The 24409-nt window shown below is 39.8% G+C and overlaps 1 protein-coding gene and 1 pseudogene across 3 annotated transcripts in view; one reads left to right on the forward strand and one right to left on the reverse strand.

The window, feature by feature from the left end:
• OCA2 (oculocutaneous albinism II) overlaps positions 1-24409 on the reverse strand; it is a 355302-nt gene that overhangs the window by 131434 nt on the left and 199459 nt on the right. For all 3 annotated transcript variants that reach the window (XM_011942880.1, XM_011942878.1, XM_011942879.1), the window contains 2 exons: positions 914-973; positions 217-321 (listed from right to left, as the gene is read on the reverse strand). In XM_011942880.1, the coding sequence (XP_011798270.1) occupies positions 217-321; positions 914-973 (165 nt within the window). The remainder of the gene's footprint in view (positions 1-216; positions 322-913; positions 974-24409) is intronic.
• LOC105512427 lies at positions 22138-23025 on the forward strand (annotated as a pseudogene).

A 24409-nucleotide genomic window follows, 5' to 3' on the forward strand; every position in this document is an offset into this window, starting at 1 on the left:
GTCCACAGCAGCTGCAGAGCCTCGGCTCCCCGCCTGCAGTCTGGGCTCTCGGCACTCTCCGCCCAGCTGTCCCGGGCTCTGCTCACTTTTGTCCTCTACACCTGTGAGTGCAGCAAAGGAGCAGGCTTCATCCTCTGCTGCCTTAGGAAGGGACGGTGAGCCCCAGGCTATGTCCAGGCTGAAGCTGAGCCCTCAACATGGAGACATGCAACTCACCATGGTAGCGGTGAATGGGATGTTGTCAATCAGGGACGACGCCAGGGCTGAGACCCACACCACCAGGACGATGGCGGCCGTGAGGCGCTGCTCCTCTGGGACCATCTGGAAGGAGGAGAATAGCAGCTGCAGTGTTCCATCACATGCACTTAGGGTCAGATCCCACCAGCCGGGAGACTCAGAGGGGCCCGAGGGCGTTCGTCCTTCCTCACCCATCACAAGACCAAGGCAGACACAGGTGTGCAAGCCAGGGCCCCACCCACACCAGGAGCCTCCGCTGGGTTTCCACCAGCAACACCCAGCCGTGCCCAGGCCTGCCAGCCCCTGGAGGGGGAGGCAGAGTGACCCTCCCACTCGTCCATGTGTGGTGGCTGCGCACACTGGTCACACTGACCGATGGCCTGGCAGACCACTGAGGCTGGGGTGCCTGCCGCACTCATTTACTGAGGCTGGTGTCGATCCCGCTCCTTTTCAGACAGGCTTCAAATAAAGTTAAAAGCAAAATAGCAAGTATCTGTAATTATATATTCTTTGGAAAAAGTCTCCCTTCATCTCTGGGCTGCACAGGATAGAACAGGTTCCCTGCTGTGCCTTTTTACATAATTAATGTGACCTGTTCTTACCAGAAATTTTTTTTTTTCCCCACAAAATCAAAGAACAGTGGCTGGAGTACCTTCTATTATAGCATTTATTTTACCTTTATTAGCAAAGCAGTTTGTTCTCCAACATATTCTATTAAGTGGAGATGTGCCAATGCCTAGAAGAAAGGATGTGTGATGAGAATCAGTTTAAAACAGAAAATATATGCAAGATTAAAAAAAAGTCTTGAAAAGATGTGAACATAAGGTAGGCCCAGACTCCTGCTTCTTATAAAAGATCAGACTCAAATACACAGTCTATAAATAATTTACTATCATATATGCACAACGAAGATTCACGGAGAAAAAGTCCAACAACGGTGGCAGAAATCCCTCATTGATCTGAGTTAATGTCCGTGTTAAATTTCAATCCGAACGGAAGACTCTCTTTAAGACCTGTGTAAAGATACTGTTCAATCGTACATCACGAAATACCACTCCATATAGGTCTTTCAAGTAAGTGGCATTTCCAATTTCTTTTTAAAGTTAAACATCACAGTTTCAAAAGAATTTTTTAATGCAGTTTTTATAATCTTCAAAGAAAGGAAGGAAAAGTCTATTTAACTGGCACATGTAACTATTTTCACAGTACTAGGCAGATTCAGAAAACTGGACCCAGGGAAAGGCCAGAAAGAGTAGAAGAGAGAAGATGAGGTGCAGGAGCCTTCTGCCCAGGCTGCCAAGGTCCGGCGCCGGGACGCCCAGAGGCTGGCGACCGAGCCACCGTGGGAGGTCACCGGAAGGCAACAGGTACCGGTGGCTAAGCTGCCCAGCACCTCTGTGGGTGTGGCCTCTTCACTGTGATTCAATCATGCTGAAAGACTGCAAATATTACAAACAGCAGCTTGTCTGTGCTTTTTTTTTTAAATTTTTTAATTTTTTTGTTTTCATTTTTGAGACAGTTTTGCTCTATTGCTCAGGCTGGAGTGCAGTGGTGTGATCTCGGTTCACTGCAACCTCCACCTCCTGGGTTCCAGCAATTCTCCTGCCTCGGCCTCACGAGTAGCTGGGATTACAGGCACCCACCACCACACCTGGCTTGTTTTTGTATTTTTAGTAGAGATGGGGTTTCGCCATGTTGGCCAGGCTGATCTTGAACTCCTGACCTCAGGTGATCTGCCTGCCTCGGCCTCCCAAAGCGCTGGTATTTTAGGCATGAGCCACTGTGCCCGGCCAGCTTGTCCTTGTTTAAATCAAGCTTAAGAATCTCAATCTGCATGTACAGTTGGTAGCTGACCTTCATTTAAAAGCCATGGAGCCCAAATGTTGGGTCTTCAATCACAATTCTCCATCAAGTTTGCTGTTATATCAACTAAGTCATAAGGAGAATCACTTCAGAGCAGGGTTTCTCACCCTGGCCCTGCTAATTTAGAGCCAGATCGTTCTCTGCTCTGGGGCTGGCCCGTGCATTATAAGACGCTGCCCAGCAGCCCTGGCCTGGCCACACTCGATGCCAGTGGCACCTCACCACCACCAGCGTGATGGCCAAAGATGTCTCCAGACACAGCCACCATCCTCTCTCTGGGGGACTAAAATCACCCCATTAAGAACCAGTGTTCCCTGGGGGGTAAATCACCCACTGTTAAAGAACGAAAAATGTATCATAATCCAAATGTTATTAAATGAAACTTTAAAGCTGAAAATATATTGAATGTAGCTATACCTTTTGTTTTGTTTGACATCATCACTTGGAAGAAAAATCAGAGGCCTAAACCAGATTAAAATGTTCTGCCAAATGCCAAACAGAGATGGTTCTACCTGTATATGCCTCACACACACACACAGAGTATGGTGAGCACAACTTGACGTGTACCTATAGACATTTTTATTTACATATTTAGTGTCATATAATTATCCTAAATACCATGGTCCGAGTTATGTAGTATAAGAAGACAAAAGAGTGGCCGGGCGCGGTGGCTCAAGCCTGTAATCCCAGCACTTTGGGAGGCCGAGACGGGCGGATCACGAGGTCAGGAGATCGAGACCATCCTGGCGAACATGGTGAAACCCCGTCTCTACTAAAAAATACAAAAAAAACTAGCCGGGTGAGGTGGCGGGTGCCTGTAATCCCAGCCACTTGGGAGGCTGAGGCAGGAAAATGGCGTGAACCCGGGAGGCGGAGCTTGCAGTGAGCTGAGATCCGGCCACTGCACTCCAGCCTGGGCGACAGAGCGAGACTCCGTCTCAAAAAAAAAAAAAAAAAGACAAAATAAAGTAAAATCTTCAAAAAACTTGAATATTGCACCTAATAACTCAGCTCAAAATAACTGATCTCTTAATTTAAAAAAAAAGTCAAAATATGAAGAAACTACAAATACACTCTTTTACAAAATGAAGTAATTATCTAGCACATCCCTATCTATCAAGCCTAACACTGTAGGTACATAATGTGTATTTTACAGTATGCAAAGTTTACGTACAGTTGAAGATTATACCCATTACTTGTCTCCTTCATCAGCTTATACAGTGAAGAGGTGATCGTGTAGTGAAAGTCAGGATGTGAAACATCATTAGTCTGTCACAGAAATGCTGATTCAGCAATGACCTGACATCCTTGTCCCACTGAAATAAGCCAATACCATAAATCATTGCTACCACTTCTTTCAAAATGATAAACTAGGAGGTCTAAGAGTCCCTTCTTCAGCCAAACAAATGAACCCTAGATAAAACACACTTTTAACACATTCTGGATTAGCAAGACAATGTATGGCTTTCCAAGGAATCTCTCCCCATGAAAATGTTTCCTGCAGCTGTCTAGCAGCTGCAAGACTTGAGTGGCACAGGGTGGAACTGCCTTGAAGCTCGAGGCTGATCAAGCACTGAAGTCAGAGGAGGTGTGAATGCCTGTGAGGTTGTAGGCTCCACTAAGATTTCTCATATTGAGCTAAGATCCTTGAAATGCACTAAAATTATTCCCTGGCATCCAGCAGAAGCAGACACAGCAGTTTCTGGAGGAAAGCATCCTGCCTGCAGGCCCTCAGGAATCCCACAGAATAAGATGAAATGATGAGATTATAGTCTTGGATCTCCAGGGACACAGAAGACAAACAGCATGAATGAGAGCAGAAACAACCAAAACAGATTTAGCCGGACCCCACAACTGCATGGATGACAATTCATAGATACCAAATACAGAAGAGGAATTTTGCTTAAAGAAATTAGGGGTTGAAGAGTGTAAAAGTACCAATTAACATGGGCCCTCGATGAGTTAAGAATGAAGGCCGGCATCTCCAGATGACATTAAACCACTAAAAATACTAAAAGAGTGAGTATATAACTGCCAGGAAAGGGGAAATAGAATTTTAAATAATTCTCAATCAAATTAAATAGTCAAAAATTGGCTAATCAAGAAAACTAAGGTAATAAATCATAATAGAAATTTAAAATAATTTTGAATAAACAAAATGTAAATACAATCAAAATGCACATGAAAACTTGAGGGATGCAGCTAAAAGGAAATTTATAGTCAAATATACACAATGGGAAATACGAAGCATGAATATCAAAAGCTAAGTATCCATCTTTGTAAGTTAAGAAAATAACAACAAATTGAACCCAAAGAAGTGAAGAGAAAATGACAATTTTGAGTAGAAAGTGGGAAAGAGAGAGAGTCACCAAAACAAACAATGAAAAAAGAGATCATCACTATAAAGATACTACAATAAACAGATAATGGAGTAAAACTACAAATCAACTCTAGCATTATTTTTGCTTTTATACAGATATCCAGTTGATTCAGCATCATTTGTTGAAAAAATGTTCTCTTTCCTAAATGAATTGCTTTGCCACTATGGTTTAAAATCAGTTGTATATTTAAAAAACACATAACACATATACAGAGTCTATTTCTGGACTCTCTATTCTGTTCCATTAATCTATGTCTATCTTTTGCCATTACCACAGTCTTGATTACTACAGCTTTGTAGTAACTCAAGAAATCAGGTAAGTGCTCCAAAAGTTGTCCTTTTGGGGAAGAAAAATGCTTTAGTTATTTGAATTTAGCCCTTGAATGTCTACATAAATTGTATAATTAGCTTGTCATTCTCTGCAGAAAAACCTAGTTCAATTTTTTTTAGAATTGTGCTTAAGTCTGTAAGTCAATGTGGGAAGAACCGCACACTAAACAACATTGAGTCTTCTGATCTATGGACAGACTGTATCTCTTCATTAGGTCTTTAGATCTTTTACAAAAATTTATTTTCAAAACATCTCAGTAATTTTTGTTATAGGAATCTTGAGCATACCTTTTTTTTTAAGATTTATTCCTAGATTTTTTAGGCTTTTGGTATCATTATAAATGCAATTGTTCCTTAAATATTTTCCGATTATGTGCCGCTAGTATATGATAATACATTGATTTTTGATACTGATCTTGTATCTTCTGACCTTGCTTAATTTATATATTAGTTCTGCTAGTACTGGATTTTTTGTAGACTACCTGAGATTTTCTACATAAACAATCATATAGCCTGTAAACAAGAACAGTTTTACTTCTCTCATTTTCATTTTTCTGCCATTTATTTCTTTATATTGTCATGTTACAAGAAGTAGGTTCTTCAGTACATTGTCTGTTGAATGGAAAAGGTGACTGCCTTGCTGCCAATCTCATGGAAAAACAATTAAGTTTTTCACCATGAAGTATAAGGTTGGCTCCAGGTTTTTCAAAAACGCCTTTCATCAGTTTGAGAATTCATGGTTTGTTCTCAAATGCTCTTTCTGCATCTATTGAAATGATCATATGGTTTTTCTCCTGCATTCTGTTAAGATGGAAAATTATACTAATTATTGAATGTTAAATCAACCTTGGATTTCTGGAATAAACGTTTTTTTGGTTATGCTGTACTATTTTATATACCATAGCATTTGATTTGATATCTTGCTTGGATCTATGTGAGTGGGAGATGTTGATCTGTAATTTTTTTTCACATAATACCTTTGTCTTAATACCAGGGTAATACTAGAACTACAAAATCAGTGGGGAACTGTCCCCCACCTCCATGATTTTCTGAAAGAGATTTATAGGGTTGGTATTATTTCTTACTCAATGTTTGAGAAGATTAAACGGGAAGCCATTTGTGTTTGGACTTTTCCTTGTGTAAATAATTTTAATTACTAATTCAGCTGCTTTATTGATATAATTCTATTCAGATTTTCTATTAAAACTTGAGTCCATTTTGGTAAGTTGTATTTTTTACGGAACTATTCCATTTCATGTAGGTTGTTGAATTTGTTGGTATAAATTTGTTAACAGATTATCTTATTGTTTTTTAATTCCTGTAGGGTTTGTGTTGGTCACCTCTCGTTTCTTGATCATACTGGTGATGTGTGTTCAATTGTTTCTTTTCAAATAACTAGCTTTTTGGCTGAGTGGGTTTTTTTTTTTTCTGCATTGTCTGTTTCCTACTTTGTTGATTCTGATCTTATCGTTATTAGTTTCTTCTTCCTATGTATTTTAGTTTTACTTTCCATTCCAGCTTCTTAAAGTAGAACATTAGATAGCTGATTTTAGATCTTTCTTATTTTCTGTTGTATTTCATCTACAAGTTTCCCTCTAAGCTAACTTTAGCTGCACTCAAAAAATTTTTTATATATTTTCAACATTTTACTTTGTAATACTATCTTATTCCCTTGTGATTTCAATTTTGACTCATGACTTAACTAGAAGTGTATTTTTGACTTTCCAGACATTGGGGTTTTCCCAGGCTGCTACTGATTTCTAACTTAAATTTGTTGTGGTCAGAGTACGTAATCCTTATGATGTAATATTATAATATTGGTGAACGGACCATGTATACATGAAAAGATTGAATTCTGTGGTTGTTGGATATAGTGTTCTACAAATGTCAATTGAATCAAGGTGGTTGATAATGTTATTCATAGCTTCTATGGCTTTCCTGATTTTTTTTTTTTGTCTAGGTGTTCTATCAATTTCTGAACGGTGATAAAATCTTCTTCTATGATTCTGGAATTGTCTATTTTGTTTTACTTTAGTGAATCAATTGCATCTTGAGTATCTACCAGGGACATTCATAATTGTTATATCTTCCTTATAATCTGTCTCATTTATTATTAAATGTCTCTCATTATGTTCAATTATATTACGTGTATTGAAGTTTACTCTGTGCCACTTTGGCCTTTTATGCTTATTATTTGCATGCCATGTATTTTTCTATTCATTTACTTTCAACATATCTCTATACTTAATTGAAAAGTATGTCTCATATCATTGCTCAGCCTTTCAGCTAAGATCAAGGGTAAAAGTATGTCTCTTATAAGCAGTATATATTACAGCCTTACTTCCTTATCTGCTTTCTCAATATTTTCCTCTTAATGGGAATGCCTGCAGTTAACATAATTATTGATATCTCCAGGTCAAAAAAATTATCATTTATTTTCTGTTTGTCTCTTCTTTTTTTATTCATTTCTGTGCCCATTTTCTTGCTTTGTTTTGGGTTACTTGAATACTATTTTATTTTCATCAGTTGGCTTTTAATAATAATTAATAAGTATTAAATATTATTATTCTTAATAATTTTTATTTTTAGTACTTACTCCATGAATTAAAATATAGATATGTAACTTCTTTATAGCCTAAAGTTTTATTGCATCAAGTAAAATGTACAAGCTTTGAAATGATATAAGTCACTTTACCTCTCCCATTTCCTCTTATGGTATAGTTTACATCTTGCAGTATATATTGTATATATTATACCTTATGGTATATGTTACAGCTATATACTTAAAACTCCCACCAGACAATACTATAATTTATACTTTCAACCATCAAACCCATTTTGAAGAACTTAAGAGGGAAAAAAGTTATCTTTTATACTTACCTACTTTTACCATTTCTGCTGTTCTTCATCCCTAAAGATCTAATTTCTCTGTAGTATCATTTTGCTTCATCCTGGAGAAATTCCATTAACATGTCTTATAGAGCAGGTCTGCTGGAAATGAATGCCAGTCATTTCCTTCATCTGAGAATGTCTCTCTTTTTTTCCTTTATTCCTGAAGGATTATTATGCTAGATACAGAATTCTGGCTTGAAAGTTCTTTTCTTTCAGCACTTAAAGAAGGTGCTCCACTATCTACTTGCCTCCAGGATTTCCGATGAGAAAGTTGCAGTCATTCAAATCCTAGTACCTTGTATGCAACGTATCACTCTTCTCTCACTGGTTTCAAGAATTTTTTCTTATTTTTAGTTTTCAGCACTGTGATTATGATGTGTCCAGGCATGTTTTCCTCTATTTCATCCTGTGTTTTCACTGAACTTCATGAAATTGTAAATGTGTCTTTGCAAGATTGATAATTCTCTGTCATTACCTCTTCAAATATCTTTTTCTCTTAATCTCCTGCTCCTCTTCTCTGAAGCTCCAATTGTTTTTAACATTTGGAAATATTTATTATTTTTTAAATTTAAGTTCCGGGACACATGTGCAGGAAGTACAGGTTTATTACATAGGTAAACGTCTGCCATGGTAGTTTGCTGCACCTATCAACCCATCACTGAGGTATTAAGCCCCACATGCATTAGCTGTTTATCCTGATGTTCTCCCTCCCCCTCTTCCCCCTTGACAGGATCCAGTGTGGGTTGTTCCCCTCCCTCTATCCATTGTTCTCATTGTTCAGCTCCCACTTATAAATGAGAACATGCAGAGTGTGGTTTTCTGTTCCTGTGCTAACTTGCTGAAGATGACAGCTTCCAGCTCCATCATGTCCCTTCAAAGGACATGACCTTGTTTCTTTTCATGGCTGCAGAGTATTCCATGGTGTATACCTACCACATTGTCTTTATCCAGGCTATCGCTGTAGGGCATTTGGGTTGATTCCATGTCTTTGCTATTGTGTATAGTGCTGCAATGAACATATACGTGCATGTATCTTTAGAGAAGGATGATTTCTATGCCTTTGAGTATATACCCAGCAATGGGATTGCTGGGTTAAATTGTATTTTGGGCCCTAGGTCTCTGAGGAATCACCACACTGTCTTCCACAATTATTGAACTACTTTACATTTACACCAACAGTGTAAAAGCATTTCTGTTTCTCCACAGCCTCATCAGCATCTGTTCTTTCTTGACTTTTTGATAATTGCCATTCTGACTGATGTGAGATCTCACTGTGGTTTTGCTTTGCATTTCTCTAATAATTAGTGACATTGAGATTTTTTTCTCAAGTTTGTTGGTTGCATGAATGTCTTCTTTTGAGAAGTGCCTGTTCATGTCCTTTGCCCACTTTTTAATGTGGTTGTTGGTTTTTTAATTGTAAATTTGTTTAAGTTCCTTATAGATTCTGGATATTAGACCTTTGTCAGATGGATAGAGTGCAAAAATTTTCTCCCATTCTGTAGGTTGTCCGTTCATTCTGATGACAGTTTCTTTTGCTGTGCAGAAGCTCTTTAGTTTAATTAGATCCCATTTGTCAACTTTTGCTTTTGTTGCAATTGCTTTTGACATTTTTGTCATGAAATCTATGTTTGTGTCTATGTCCTGAATGGTATTGCCTAGATTTTCTTCTAGGGTTTTTATAATTCTGGGTTTTATATTTAAGTCTTTAATCCATCTTGAGTTAATTTTTCTATAAGGTGTAAGGAAGAGGTCCAGTTTCAATTTTCTGCATGTGGCTGGCCAGTTTTCCCAGCACCATTTATTAAACAGGGAATCCTATCCCCATTGCTTGTTTTTGTCAGGTTTGCTGAAGATAGATGGTTGTAGATGTGCAGTCTTATTTCTGAGATCTTTATTCTGTTCCATTGGTCTGTGTGTCTGTTTTTGTGCCAGTACCATGCTGTTTTGGTTATTGTAGCCTGGTGGTATAGTTTGAAATTGGGCAGCATGATGCCTCCAGCTGTGTTCTTTTTGCTTAGGATTATCTTGGCTATACGGGCTCATTTTTGGTTCCATTTTAACTTTAAAGTAGTTTTTTCCAATTCTGTGAAGAATGTCAGTGGTAGTTTAATGGGGATAGCATTGAATCTATAAATTACTTTGGGCAGTATAGCCATTTTCACAATATTGATTCTTCTTCCTATCCATGAGCATGGTATGTTTTTCCATTTCTTTGTGTCCTCTCTGTTTTCCTTGAGCAGTGATTTGTAGTTCTCCTTAAAGAAGTCCTTCACTTCTCTTGTTAGCTGTATTCCTAGGTATTTTTTTCTCTTTGTAGCAATTGTGAATGGGAGTTCATTCATGATTTCACTCTCTGCTTGTGTATTGTTGGTGTATAGGAATACCTGCAATTTTTGCACATTGTTTTTGAATCCTGAGACTTTGCTGAAGTTGTTTATCAGTTTTAGAAGCTTTTGGACTGACAAGACGGGGTTTTCTAGATATAGGATCATGTCATCTGCAGAGACAGTTGGACTTCCTCTCTTCCTATTTGAATACCCTTTATTGCTTTCTCTTGCCTGATTGCCCTGGCGAGAACTTCCAATACTATGTTGAATAGGAGTGGTGAGAGAGGGCATCCTTGTCTTGTGCCAGTTTTCAAAGGGAATGCTTCCAGTTTTTGCCCCTTCAGTACGATACTGGCTGTGGGTTTGTCATAAATGATTCTTACTATTTTATGATAAGAATCACATCTAGTTTATTCAATACCTAGTTTTTTGAGAGCTTTTAACATGAAAGGATGTTGAACTTTATCGAAGGCCTTTTTTGTGTCTACTGAGATAATCATGTGGTTTTTATCTTTAGTTCTATTTATGTGATGGATTACGTTTATTGATTTGCATATGTTGAACCAGCCTTTCACCCCAAGGATGAAGCCGACTTGATCATGGTGGATAAGCTTTTTGATGTGCTGCAGGATTCAACTTGCCTGTATTTTATTGAGGATTTTTGCATTGATGTTCATCAGGGATAGTGGCCTGAAGTTTTCTTTTTTTGTTGTATCTCTGCCAGGTTTTGGTATCAGGATGATGCTGGCCTCATAAAATTAGTTAGAGAGAAGTCCCTCCTTTTCAGTTGCTTGGAATTGTTTCAGAAGAAATGGTACCAGCTCCTCTTTGTACCTCTGGTAGAATTCAGCTGTAAATCCTCTGATCCTGGACTTTTTATTATGAGTAGGCTGTTAAATATTCATTACTGCCTCAATTTCAGAACTTGCTATTGGTCTATTCAGGGATTCAACTTCTTCTGGGTTCAGTCCTGGGAGGGTGTATGTGTACAGGAATTTATCCATTTCTTCTAGATTTTCTAGTTTATTTGCATAGAGATGTTTATAGTATTCTCTGATGGTTGTTTGTATTTCTGTGGGGTCAGTGGTGATATCCCCTTTATCATTTTTTATTATGCCTATTTGATTCTTCTCTCTTTTCTTCTTTACTAGTCTAGCTAGCGATCTACTTATCCTATTGATTTTTTCAAAAAACCAACTCCTAGATTCATTGATTATTTGAAGGGTTTTTCGTGTCTCCAGCTCTTTTAGCTTCACTCTGATCTTGGTTATTTATTGTCTTCTGCTAGCTTTGGGGTTTGTTTGCTCTTGGTTCTCCAGTTCTTTTAGTTGTGATCTTAGGGTGTTGATTTGACATCTTTCTAGCTTTCTGATCTGGGCATTTGGTGCTGTAAATTTCCCTCTTACCACTGCTTTAGCTGCATCCCAGAGGTTTTCTTTGTTCCCTTTGGTTTCAAAGAACTTCTTGAGTTCTGCCTTCATTTCATTATCTACCCAGGAGTCATTCAGGAGAAGGTTGTTCAGTTTCCATGTAGTTGTGTGGTTTTGAGCGAGTTTCTTATTCTTTAGTGAAACTCCAATTTTTGGTCTTGTTCCACAGCTTTAGGAACTCTAGCAATGCAAAAAAAATTTTGTCTAAGTTCTTTAGATTGGATAATTTATATTGATCTAGTTCAGTTCACTGACTCTTTCCTCTGTCATAGTCATTCCACTACTGAACTCATCAAGCAACTCTTTTTTATTTAAGGTGTTGTAGTTTTAATTTCTAATCTTTGTATTAGATTTTCTGGTATAATTCCTATTCTCCCCTTAGAATGTTCATCCTTTCATTCATTTCAAGTGCATTTTCTTTACCTCATTGATCATAGTTATGAAAGCTACTTTAAATTCTTTGGTCACTGCAATATCTGGGTCCTCTCAGGTTTGGTGTCTGATGACTGTCATTTTCCCTTGGAAATTTATAACATATTTTCTTATTCATTGTACACTGAGTCCTTTGGTACTGTCTCCTGGATACTGTCAATGTTAAAATACGTAAACTCTGGATTCTGTTTTAATCTTCTGGAGATTATTAATTTTTTTAAACTTATAAGCTAATTAGCTTCCGACCACAATTTCTGTCGCACTTTCTAAGGGAAGAGGTTCAAATTCAAATTTCCTGTGATCATTCGGGCCTGTTTCACACATGTATCATTCAATAGTCAGCCACATGCTTGTGCAGATGGTTCAAATCTCAGTTGAGTTCTCTAAGCCTTGCCATCTTGCTTCATGCCTGCCTAGCATATACACCATTCAAGAGTTAGTCAGAGACCTGTATGGATGGTTCCCACCTCAGTGAGTCATCAGTCAGTCCTCTGGGCCTTTGCTGCGCTGGTTTGAGTCTGTCCCCAGATGGCATTGTTCTGAAAGTACGCTGAGGCTAGTGCAAGTTCATGAACAGAACTGGGGGGCTTCTCTGGCTCTCTCTTCTGGGATTCCCCCACACTCCCTGGCCTGCAGGTGCTACTCTGACTCCTGTGGGCCAAAAGATAGGGTTGCTACCACCCTGAGAGGGTGCCTTCTGCAGGTTTTGACGTTCTTTGCAATCTACCTGTTTATATTTTTCAGAGTCCATATGTAGTTGATTTTTGTCCAGTATTCATTGTAATCAGAGGGAGGTGTGAACTTCAGAGGTTTACACGCCCTTAGCAGACTGGAATTTAACATTCTCTCTCATTATGACACCGGGTTAAAATACTCTTTTTCTGCCAATATCTAAATTTTAAAATAAATTAAGTCGGCTACTTTTCCTGCATCCAATCCTCCCCAACTGTCCACCTAGGGTCCTGGGACCTCATACCCCCTGCAGAGCCCTCATCAGGGTAAGGGAGATCAGCAGGCATCACACAACTCGGGATAAGGAGGAAAGGGCGCAGGTCTGCCTGCCTCCAGCCAGCATTTGAGAACCTGAACAGTCTCCATGACTATCAGGTGTACCATAGCAGAGGTACAAGCAGGCTGATATCTCAGAAGTCAGGTAGACAGTCCCTGGGATCTCTGGGCTTCCTTTTATCAGATGCCCTGCAGCCTGCCCTTCTGTGCTGATGCTTCCGCTCATGATGTCCTGTTTCATTTTAAAATCACCCCCATCAAAATCTGACCGGAGCAAAAAGAAACACCTGATTTTTTTGAATCTCTAAAACATATTGAAAGTTCTTACATGTTTAATAGCTGACATATTTAGCAATTTTCACAAACATTTCAAATATAATTGAATATTTTAAATGAACTTGACTTACAATATTATCTTTGGAGAATGTCAGAGCAAGGTTAGAAAGACTATCAAAATTAGTAAAAAGCTCATTATAAATCATCTTTGCTGCAGACATTTAAAAATAAAAATGGGCCAGGCGTGGTGGCTCACACTTTTGTAATCCCAGCACTTTGGGAAGCCAAGATGGGCAGATCACTTGAGCTCAGGAGATCAAGACCAGCCTGGTCAATGTGGCAATACCTGTCCCTACAAAAAAATAAAATTAACCAGGCATGGTGGCGCATGCCTGTAGTCCCAGCTCTTCCAGAGGCTGAGGTGGGATGATTACTTGGGCCTGGGGAGTAGAGGTTGCAGTGAGCTGAAATCATACCACTGCACTCCAGCCTCAGTGACAGGGTGAGACTCTTTCAAAATAAATAAATAAATAAATAAATAAAGTAAAAACAAAAATGAAAATGCCTGTGTGTAAATTTTCCTCCAAAATTATGCATGCATCTTCCCAGTAAACTTACTAATGATTCTGTTTGCAAGGCAGCACTTCTTTAAAGGCTCAGATACAAGATAAAGCAAGTTAAATGACCCTCATGTTTATATGCCTGGCAGAAAAGCTAGGTGACCACTCTCGTTCTAAAAATAAACTTCTTGTTATGTTGTTCTTTCGCATTGGTATCAGATCCATTTAGAATCATCTGTAATTTAAAAACTAATCCTATTTTTGTATTCCATGAAAAAGAGACATTAGAAGTGACTTGAATCATTATTAAAAAGCACTAAATAAAAGGAAGAAAATAAAATTTATTTTGGGGGGATTTTGATAGCGATATGTACCTTTTTGTTTAGTTTCATTTTTGTGTTCTCATTTGTTTAGTTTTACTGCTAAGGGAGTGTTTTCTCTTTTTGTTGTTTATTTCCCCAAAGGCAAGAAGAATGAGTCATTAGTGTCTGTGAACTTAGAGACTGCGCAGATTGGTGGCCACTCCGCCTCTGTGGGGTAGAGCACATGAGGGCAACCGGGCCCGCCACCAGCATTCCCGTGATTAAGCTTTGCAGTGAGTGAACTTTCTTTCGCTCTTTTATATTATGTCATTTCTTGGATCTTAACATTTCTCAAGACAGTTAAGAATATAAAAGTTACATGACTTATGTTATAAGCCCTATAGTTTATGAGGAAAGGTAACTAATATTGAAAAATAACATACATACATCAGAAATGATAGCTAGCCAAGAAGAACTTGGAAGGCAGCAGGAAAGCCTGATTTAGGATTTGGCAAGAGTTATCAACTATTAACATGAAATTATTATAAGCAACCTATAAATTAGAGCCTTTATCCTGCCTATTATTGGCACTAATCTTACTTTCAATGACAGAGTCTTGGCATGGCTAAAGATGTCCCACTGGCAGAGACACAAATAAATCCAGACCCATGGGAAGGCTTTCCAAATCCCCTTCACACCCAAAGGAGGAAATGAACACAAAGGCATGAACAGGCCTGCATGGAGAATTCATCACTTAGGAACCAAGAAATCCCCAAAGCTTCCTAACACCACTGAGAAATAACAAAGTTGTCTTTTTCTCGTTCTTCTCAGCTTACGATTCTGATTAAAATATCCTCGCAAGAAGCCTTCTTAGATGAATCCATGCGAGAACCACTCTCCCCACAGAACCTGTGAAAATTATGATCAATGACTTACACCACTTGATACATGGTTTGATTTCTAAATATAAGTACATGTATTTCAAAAATGTGCAGTCCTCATGAGCCAACATCCCATATTGCTTAGTCTCCACTCACTCCTTTATTTGTTTGATGAGTACTGAGTGCTTACTATGTGGCAGCACTGTCGGGACCACTGAGGATTCCACAGTGACCAAGATAGACACACATTTGCTGATCTCCTAGAGCTTATACTCTGGTGAAGGGAGACAGAGGAAAAGTTTATATATTCATTTATTTGCCACACATATATATTAGAGCATTATTACAATGTGTCATAGATAATACTCTGTTAGAAGGAAAGGAACACAGGAAAGTAGTCGGCAATGATGGAAAAACTCCTTCCGCAGGGCCAGGGAAGGCTGCCCTGAGGATGGATACTTGAGGAGACACTAGAGAGGTGAACCAGCCTCCAGCATGCTTGGGAAGAGCATCCCAGGTAGAGGCGACAAGTACAAATGTACGTTCACCTAGCAAGAAGGCCTCTGTGTCTGGGGTCCAGCCCCTGTGGCAGGAAATTATGTGTAAGTGGCAGCTGCAGCCAGCTCATTTGTGGCTTTATGAGTCATGGTTGAGGCTCTAGATTTTATTCCAAGTGGAACAAGGACAACATGCTGTTATCAAAAGCACCAAAAGCCCTTTAGGTCTAACTTTCCAACATCCCAAGGAAAAAGAGGAAGCAGTGTCTCATTCAAGGTTCTCAATCCAAAAGCCTGCTGAGAAGCCAACAAAGCTCCTTAATCTCTAGCAGAACCCTGAAATGCATGGCAACTCTTGTTTTACTCCTAGTGTTTATAAAGGCAGGTTTAAATATGATTTTGCAAATTTTTCAGCTAACAATTAAGAGAACGCAACTATTATTTATAACTTAAAACACTGAAAAAATAGAGGCAAAGAAACTTTAACAATATACAACATCAGCATATGGGAAGAGGACGTATCAAGGAAATACAATATAGCGAATGTAGGGCATAACAGAGAATATTTTAAAATGAGGTCCAATTATATGTTCTCTACTAGAAACAAATTAAAAACAAAATGATAGAGATTAAAAATAAACAAATGGGCAATTCCAGGGAACTTCCAGTCCAGACAAAATGATAGAGACCCCAAACTCCCTGCTTACTGCTGCCAAGCACACCTATACACCCTGGGAACAAAGCAAGAGGCAAGTAAAGGAGAATTCTGAAAGGCTGCAGTAAGAGGAGAGGAAACTGGTTTGGGATCTGATAATGGTTTGGCTCTCTGTCCCCATCCAAATCTCATCTGGTAGTTCCCATAATTCTCACCTGCCGTGGGAGATACCTGGTGGGAGATAACTGAATCGTGGAGGGCTGCTCTTTCCCAGCCGTTCTCATGGTAGTGAGTAAGTCTCATGAGATTTGATGGTTTTAAAAATGGGAGTGTCCCTGCACAAGCTCTCTCTCTCTCTCTCTTTGCCTGCTGCCATCCATGTAAGATGTGATTTGCTCCTCCTCGCCTTCTGCCATGATCATGAGGCCTCCCCAGCCATGTTGAACTGTAAGTCCATTAAACCCCTTTCTTTTGTAAATTGCCCAGTCTTGGGTATGTCTTTATTAGCAACGTGAAAATGGACTAATACAGGAGAGCCCAGGCAAATGGGAACAGCACAGCTGCAGGGTGTATTTCATCCCTCAAAATCAGCATTTCCAGACCAACTCCCAATATAGCAAGAGAAGACAGCTAGGTGGGCTTGTTCCTCCCTTGGATGAAAATATACCAGGGGAACATGCCCCCTGGCAAGTAAGATTAATAAAAGCCCTGCCAGCAAAGGTAACCATGGGAGGCACCTCATCCCCTACAAAGAGATACCTGGTGAGCGGACAGAACCTGAGAAGGGACCCCACTACACCTCACACCTGGGATCTCAGGCCAAGAGACACCCAGGTCAAGAGCCATGTGCTATGGTACCCTACTATAGCACATGGCTCATGGAATTTTCTGAGGTCCCCACAGGAAGGGGGATGCCATCTCAACAAACACTTAGCCATGGAAGCCTCTTCACTTCTGCAGACCTGAAACTCCTCTCCACAGGAAGAGACATCTGGGCAGCCCAGCCTGGGGAAATCCCTTCCAGCCCCCAAGGCAGTACCCAGCAGCACTGGAGAAACCAAACAGATCAAAGTAGCACTGCAAGATCTCTGAAAATTAAATCTTCATTTGAATGGCAGACTACGTAAATAGTCTGTAACCTGTGTGCTAAACTTAAACATGTTGACTGCCTGCTGAAATAAAACAGTTATTTATGACTCAGAGTATCCTAAAATAATAGATAAAACATCCAGAATACAATCAAAAGTCGCCTGTCATATCAGAAACCGAGAAAATCACAACTTGAATGAGAAAACACAATCACCTGATGTCCACACTGAGATATATCAGATGTCGGATTATCTAAAAAGGATTTTAAAGCAGCCTTCATAAAAATGTCTCAACAATCAGCTACAACTTCTCTTGGAACAAGTGAAAAATGAGAAACTATGGGAAGAAACAAAAGATATACAAAAAAGAACCAAATGGAAATGATAGATCTAAAATATACAACAACAGAATTTGTTAAAGCCTCTTGATATGCACTCAATAGTAGAGATAATAAAGAAAAGAATCAGTGAATTTGAGGGTAAATCAATAGAGTCACCCAATCTAAACAGCAGAGAGAAAACATATTTTTGTAAAAGGACAGGGGGTGGAATGGAGGCTCAGGGAACTGTAGGACTATTTTAAAAATCTAATATTCATGTCACTGGAGTACTAGAAGGAGAAAAGAATTAGAATGAGGTTGCAAAAGTACTTTAAGGAATAAAGGCTGAAATTTTCCCAATTTGGCAAAAGACACAAACCTACAGATTCAAGAAGATGAACAAGCCCCAGGAACAGGATAACAGGATGAACCCAAAGAAATCCATATCAAAACAAATCATCAACCTTCAAAAACTAAAGACAAAAAAAAAACACACACACACATTAAAAGCAGCCAGAAAGTACTATGCATTACCTACAGGGAAACACAAATTCAAATGGCAGCAAATTTCTTCTCTGATACCAGGAGAGATGGAAGGAAATGGTACAACATTTTTCAAGTATTGAAGAAAAGCACTGTCAACCATACATTCTATATCCAGTGAAATTATCCTTGAGGAATAAAGAGGAAATAAATACACTCTCAGATAAAGAAAAAGTAAAAGACTTTTCTTACCAGCAGACCTACCCTTAAAGGTTGGCTAAAAGAAGTTATTCAAACATAAAGAAAATTATAAAAAACAAAACAGGCTAGGGCAGTGGCTCACGACTGTAATCCCAGCATTTTGGGAGGCCAAGGCAGGCGGATCACGAGGTCAAGAGATCGAGACTATCCTGGCCAACATGGTGAAACCCTGTCTCTACTAAAAATAGAAAAATTAGCTGGGTATGGTGGCATGCACCTGTAGTCCCAGCTACTTGGGAGGCTGAGGCAGGAGAATCACTTGAACCTGGGAGGCGGAGGTTGCAGTGAGCCAAGATTGCGCCACTGCACTCCAGCCTGGAGATGGAGTGAGACTCCATCTCAAAAAAAAAAAAAAGAAAAAGAAAAAAGAAAGACAAATTTTGGAGCATCAGGAAGCAAAAGGAACAGAAAAAGCAGAAATGTGTACACACAACAGATTATTCCTTTCCCCATGAGTTTTATAGATCAATTTGATGATTTAAACAAAAATTATGTTGCCATCTAATACTCAAGATAAAGAAATCTTAATGGAAGTGATATTTTCACACTTCATTCAAAGTGGTAATTCTAATAAGTCATGCATGTATACTGTAGTCCTCTGAGAAACCACTCCAAAGCTACACAAAGAGAAACACTAAAAAATACTATAAAAGAATCAAAATATAATGTAAAAAATGTTCAAGTAACACACAAAGTCAAGACAAAAGAAATATAGCTATGTACTGGAAACAGAGGAAACAAACAGAAAATAAATCAGTAATCCTTCAGTATCCATGGGGAATTGGTTCCAGGACCTCTGTGGATGCCAAACTCCATAGATGTTCAGGTCTGTTATTTAAAGGGGCATAGTATTTGCATATAACCTATGCACATTCTTCTGTGCACTTTAAATCATCTCTAGATTACTTATAGTACCTAACACAATGCCTATGCATCTCATCACTTCCATGGACTCAACATAATAGTGCACAGAAAATTCAAGTTTGACTTTTTGGAACTTTGTGGGATTTTTTTTGATCTGTAGTTGGTTGAACCCATGGATGCAAAATCTATAGATATGAAAGACCAACTGTAATTGAAATGGCATATTTAAGCAACAACATATCAATAATTACCTTAAATGCACGTTTTCTAAACATATCAATCAAAATACAGAGACTGGCAGAAAGGATTGAAAAAATAACCCAACTATACGCTGGAAAAGATATGTTACACACACAAAAAAAATTTAAGCAAGAGTGACTATATTAATATCAGCTAAGTAGACTTCAAAGTAAATTACTAGAGGGAAAGAAAATTATTAAATAATGATAAATAGGTCAATCCACCAGGAAGATACAACAATTCTAAATATGTATGCACCAAACAACAGAGCAGTAAAATACATGAAGCAAAAAACTGCTAGAGCTGAAAGAAAAAACAAATTCATGTTTATAATTGGGAACATAAATAACTCACCCCCAGAAACTAACAGAAATGCTACACAGAAAATAACTGAAAATATGGAAGAACTAAACAATGCTGAACCAAAGGGATTTAATTCACATATAAAACACTTCACCCCAAAACAGGAGAATACAGTTTTTTTCAAGTTCCCATGAAAGATTTACCAAGATATATCACATTCTGGGTCATAAAACAAAATTCCACAAATGTAAAAAAATGAACTTATACAGAGTATGTTCTTCAACTATAACAGAATAAAGTTAGAAACAAAAAGACAATAGAAAAATCTTCAAATGCATGGAAATTAACCAACATACTTCTAAATAGTCTATGGGTCAATGAAGAGGTCTCAAAGTAAATTCTAAAATATATAGAACTGAATTTTAATGAAAATGCAATACATAAAAACATACAGGGTGCAACTGAAATACAACTGCAATAAAACTTTGTAACACTAAATGTTAATACTGGAAAAGAAAAGAAATCTCAAATCAATAATCTAAGTTCCTACCTCAAAAACACTATCCAAAAAAGAGTAAAATGCCCCAAAAGAAAGCTCAAGCAAAGAAACAATAAAGATCATAGAAGAAATCTAGAGAGTTTAATATAGGACAATACCAATGAAAATCAAAGGAGAAAAGGCTGTTTCTTGGGTAAAATCAGTAAAATGGACAAACTTCTAAAAAGACTGACCAAAAATAAAAGGAGAGAGACACAAATCACCAATATCAGGAATGAAATAGGAAATTTTGCTACATATATTTCAGACATTAAAATGATAATCAAGGAATATTATCATCCACTTTACACTCACAAATTTGGCAACTAAAAAGAAACCAATTCCTCAAAAAACACAAAGTATGAAAACATAGATAAAATTTATAATCTGAATAGCCCTTTAGCCATGAAAGAAGTTGAATTGTTAATTTGAAAGTTTCCTTTTAAAAAAAGATTCCAGACTCCTGGTTTCACTAGAAAATTCCACTGGGCCTTTGTCTCCCACTCCCAGCAGAGCTTGGGATTCATCTCCACTGTTCCGCGTCCGCCATCTCCGGAGCCCCCGAGACGTCGTCACAGCCTCTGTTGCCCTGTGATCTGCAGGTCCTGGGAGACGCATAGCTAAGACGCCAGGACATCCTGAAAGCTGGGAAATGAAACTGTTTACATTCAGGAATGTGGCCACAGAATTCTCTCTGGAGGAGTGGAAATACTGGAACCCTGCTTAGCAGGATTTGTATAAAGATGTGGTTTAAAAGAAGGACGGAAACCTGATCTCTGGGTCTTGCTGTCTCCAAGCTAAACCTGGTGACCTTTTTGAAGGAAAGAGCAGAGCCCTGGAATGCGGAGTGAGGAGACAGCAGCCGTACAGCCAGGTGTATTGTGTGCATCTGCTAAGCACCTTAGTGATTTGACTCTCCTGCCTCAGCCCAGTCCACCGATGAGACTGTGACATATCGTTTGACTCTGCACCTTGAAAATGTGACTCTCTTTTCCAGGCTGGGTGCTGCCCACAGGTGGCATTATGATACATGACTAGGCCTCACCCAAATGATGTGTGATTGTGGCATACGCCTCTGTCCAGAACCTGAGTGACCTGACTTTTCTGCCTGGCCCCAGTCCAAAGGTCACGTGACGCTTCCTCAGCCTGCACCCTACCACAAAAGGATTGTGATGCCTCACTGCACTCAGCACCTAGACGACGTAACGCTCACCTTTTGCCTGGACCTTGCATCTTTAAGGTTGGATTGTGACATACACTTTAGCCCAGCTCAGTTGTGATGATGACACTCATACCACAAACCAGCCAATAAGAGAGATGCTGGCACTTGTAGCTAGACTTGGAGAAAGGAAGACATTCCTGGGTCTTCTGTAGGTGATGTAACTCTCCTTGCTGGGTCCTGCCTATGGGAAGCATTAGGAGCTATCTGTGTATCCATCGCCCAGCTGCTGTGACTCTCCTTTTCTGACTGAAACCTGCCACAAAGGGTGACTGTGATATACCACTGGACCCAGAACCCAGTCTCTGGTGTGTCTTTATTAGCAGTGTGAGAACAGACTAATACAGGAAATGGGTACCAGCAGAGCGGGGCATTGCTGAAAAGATAGCCGAAAATGAGGAAGTGACTTTGGAACCCGGTAACAGGCAGACGTTGGAACAGTTTGGAGGGCTCAGAATACAGAAGAATGTGGGGACTTCCTAGAGACTTGTTGAACGGCTTTGACCAAAATGCTGATAGCGATATGGACAATAAAGTCCAGGCTGAGGTGGTCTCAGATGGACATGAGGAACTTGCTGGGAACTGGAGCAAAGGTAACTCTTCTTATGTTTTAGCAAAGAGACTGGTGGCATTTTGCCCCTTCCCTAGAGATTTGTGGAACTTTGAACTTCAGAGAGATGACTTAGGGTATCTGGAGGAAGAAATTTCTAAGCAGGGCAGGTCTCTGTTGATCCATGGATGGGGGTCTCTGTTCCACAGGATGGGGTTTGTAAAGTTGTTAAGAATAAAGCCTACTTTAAGACAGGTCAAGTGAAATTTACAAGACGACAAGAGGGTAAAACTGAGTATTATGCTTGGAAATGCTTGGTGATACAGGATAAAAATAAACACGACACACCCAAACGCAGGATGACAGTTCATGTAACACACAGAGATATTACTTGTCAGGTTGCTTATGCCCATACAGAAGGGGATATGATAGTATGCACAGCATATGCGTGGGAACTACGAAAACACGGTTTGAAGGTTGGCCTGACCAATTATGCTGCCGTGTATGGCTGCTGGTCTGCAGGCTTCTCAATGGGTTTGGCATGGAAAAGATCTATGAAGGCCAAGTAGAGGTGACTGGCGATGAATACAATGTGGAAAGCATTGTTGGTCAGCCAAGTGTCTTTACCTGCTATTTGGATGCAGGCCTTGCCAGGACTACCAGTGGCCATAAAGTTTTTGGTGCCCTGAAGAGAGCTGTAGATAGAGGCTTGTCTATCCGTCACAGTACCAAACGATTTCCGGTTATGGTTCTGAAAGCAAGGAATTGAGTGTAGAAGTACACCGGAAGCACATCATGGGCCAGAATGTTGCAGATTACATGTGCTGCTTCATGGAGGAAGATGAAGATGCTTACAAGAAACAGTTCTTTCAATACAGGAAGAACAGTGTAACTGCAGACATGATGGAGAAGATGTATAAGAAAGCTCATGTTGCTGTAAGAGAGAATCCCGTCTAGGAGAAGAAGCCCCAGAAAAAAGTTAAGAGGAAGCAGAACTGTCCCAAAATGTCCCTTGCTCAAAAGAAAGATTGAGTAGCTCAAAAGAACGCAAGTTTCCTCAGAGCTCAGAAGTTGGTTTCTGAGAGCTAAACCAAACAATTTTCCATGAGGGCTTTTCAGATGAATACAATACACTATTGACAGCAAAAAAAAAACAAAAAAAAACAAAAAAAACCCTGAAATTTATAAGTAGCAAAGCATTCAAGAGGTGACTTGGGTTCTGTTAAAGGTATTCAGTTTTAAAAAGAAAATAGAGCATAAAAGTTTAGAAAATTTGCAGCCTGACAATGCAATAGAATAGAAAATCTCATTTTTTGAGGAGAAATTTAAGCCAGTTGCAGAAATTTGCATAAGCAATGAGGAGCCGAATGTTAATTCCCAAGACAACGGGGAAAATGTCTCCAGGGCATGTCAGAAATCTTCTTGGCAGCAGGTCCCATCACAGGCCCTGAGGCCTAAAAGAAAAATATAGTTCCTGGGTGGGGCCCAGCGCCTCCCTGCTCTGTGCAGCCTAGGGACTTGGTGCCCTGCATTCCAGCCACTCCAGTCATGACTAAAAGGAGCCAAGGTAAAGCTTGGGCTCTTGCTTCAGAGGGTGGAAGCCCCAAGCCTTGGCAGCTTCCACGTGCTGTTGAGCCTGCAGGTGCACGGAAGTCAAGAATTGAGGTTTGGAACCCTCCACCTAGATTTCAGAGAATGTATGGGAACACCTGGATGTCCAGGAGGTGTTTACTGCAGGGGCGGGGCCCAATGAAGAGCCTCTGCTAGGGCAGTGCAGCAGAAAAATGTGGGGTCAGAGCCCCTACACAGAGGAGTCCCTACTGGGGAATCGCCTAGTGGAGCTGTGAGAAGCTCCCAGATCCCAGAATGGTGGATCCACTGATAGCTTGCATTGCGCACCTGGAAGAGCCGCAGACACTCAACACTCAACCAGCCCAGGAAGGCAGCAGGGAGGGAGGCTGTACCCTGCAGAGCCACAGGGACGGAGCTGCCCAAGACCATGGGAACCCACCTCTTGCATCAGCGTGACCCAGATGTGGGACATGGAGTCAAAGGAGGTCATTCTGGAGCTTTAAGATTTGACTGCCCTGCTGGATTTTGGACTTGCATGGGGCCTGCAGCCCCTTTGTTTTGGCCAACTTCTCCCATTTGGAACGGCTGTATTTACCTAATGGTTGTACCCCCATTGTATCTAGGAAGTAACTAACTTGCTTTTGATTTTACAGGCTCATAGGCGGAAGGGACTTGCCTTGTCTCAGATGAGACATTGGACTGTGTACTTGTGAGTTAATGCTGGAATGAGTTAAGACTCTGGGGGACCGTGGGGAAGGCATGATTGGTTTTGCGACGTACAGACATTAGATCTGGGAGGGGCTGGGGTGAAATGATGTGGTCTGGCTGTGTCTCCACCCAGATCTCATCTTGAATTGTAACTCCCACGATTCCTACAAGTCATGGGAGGAACATGGTGGGA

This window comes from Colobus angolensis, unplaced genomic scaffold (assembly GCF_000951035.1).
Source record: "Colobus angolensis palliatus isolate OR3802 unplaced genomic scaffold, Cang.pa_1.0 Scaffold211, whole genome shotgun sequence".
In the NCBI taxonomy this organism is placed as follows: Eukaryota; Metazoa; Chordata; class Mammalia; order Primates; family Cercopithecidae; genus Colobus; species Colobus angolensis.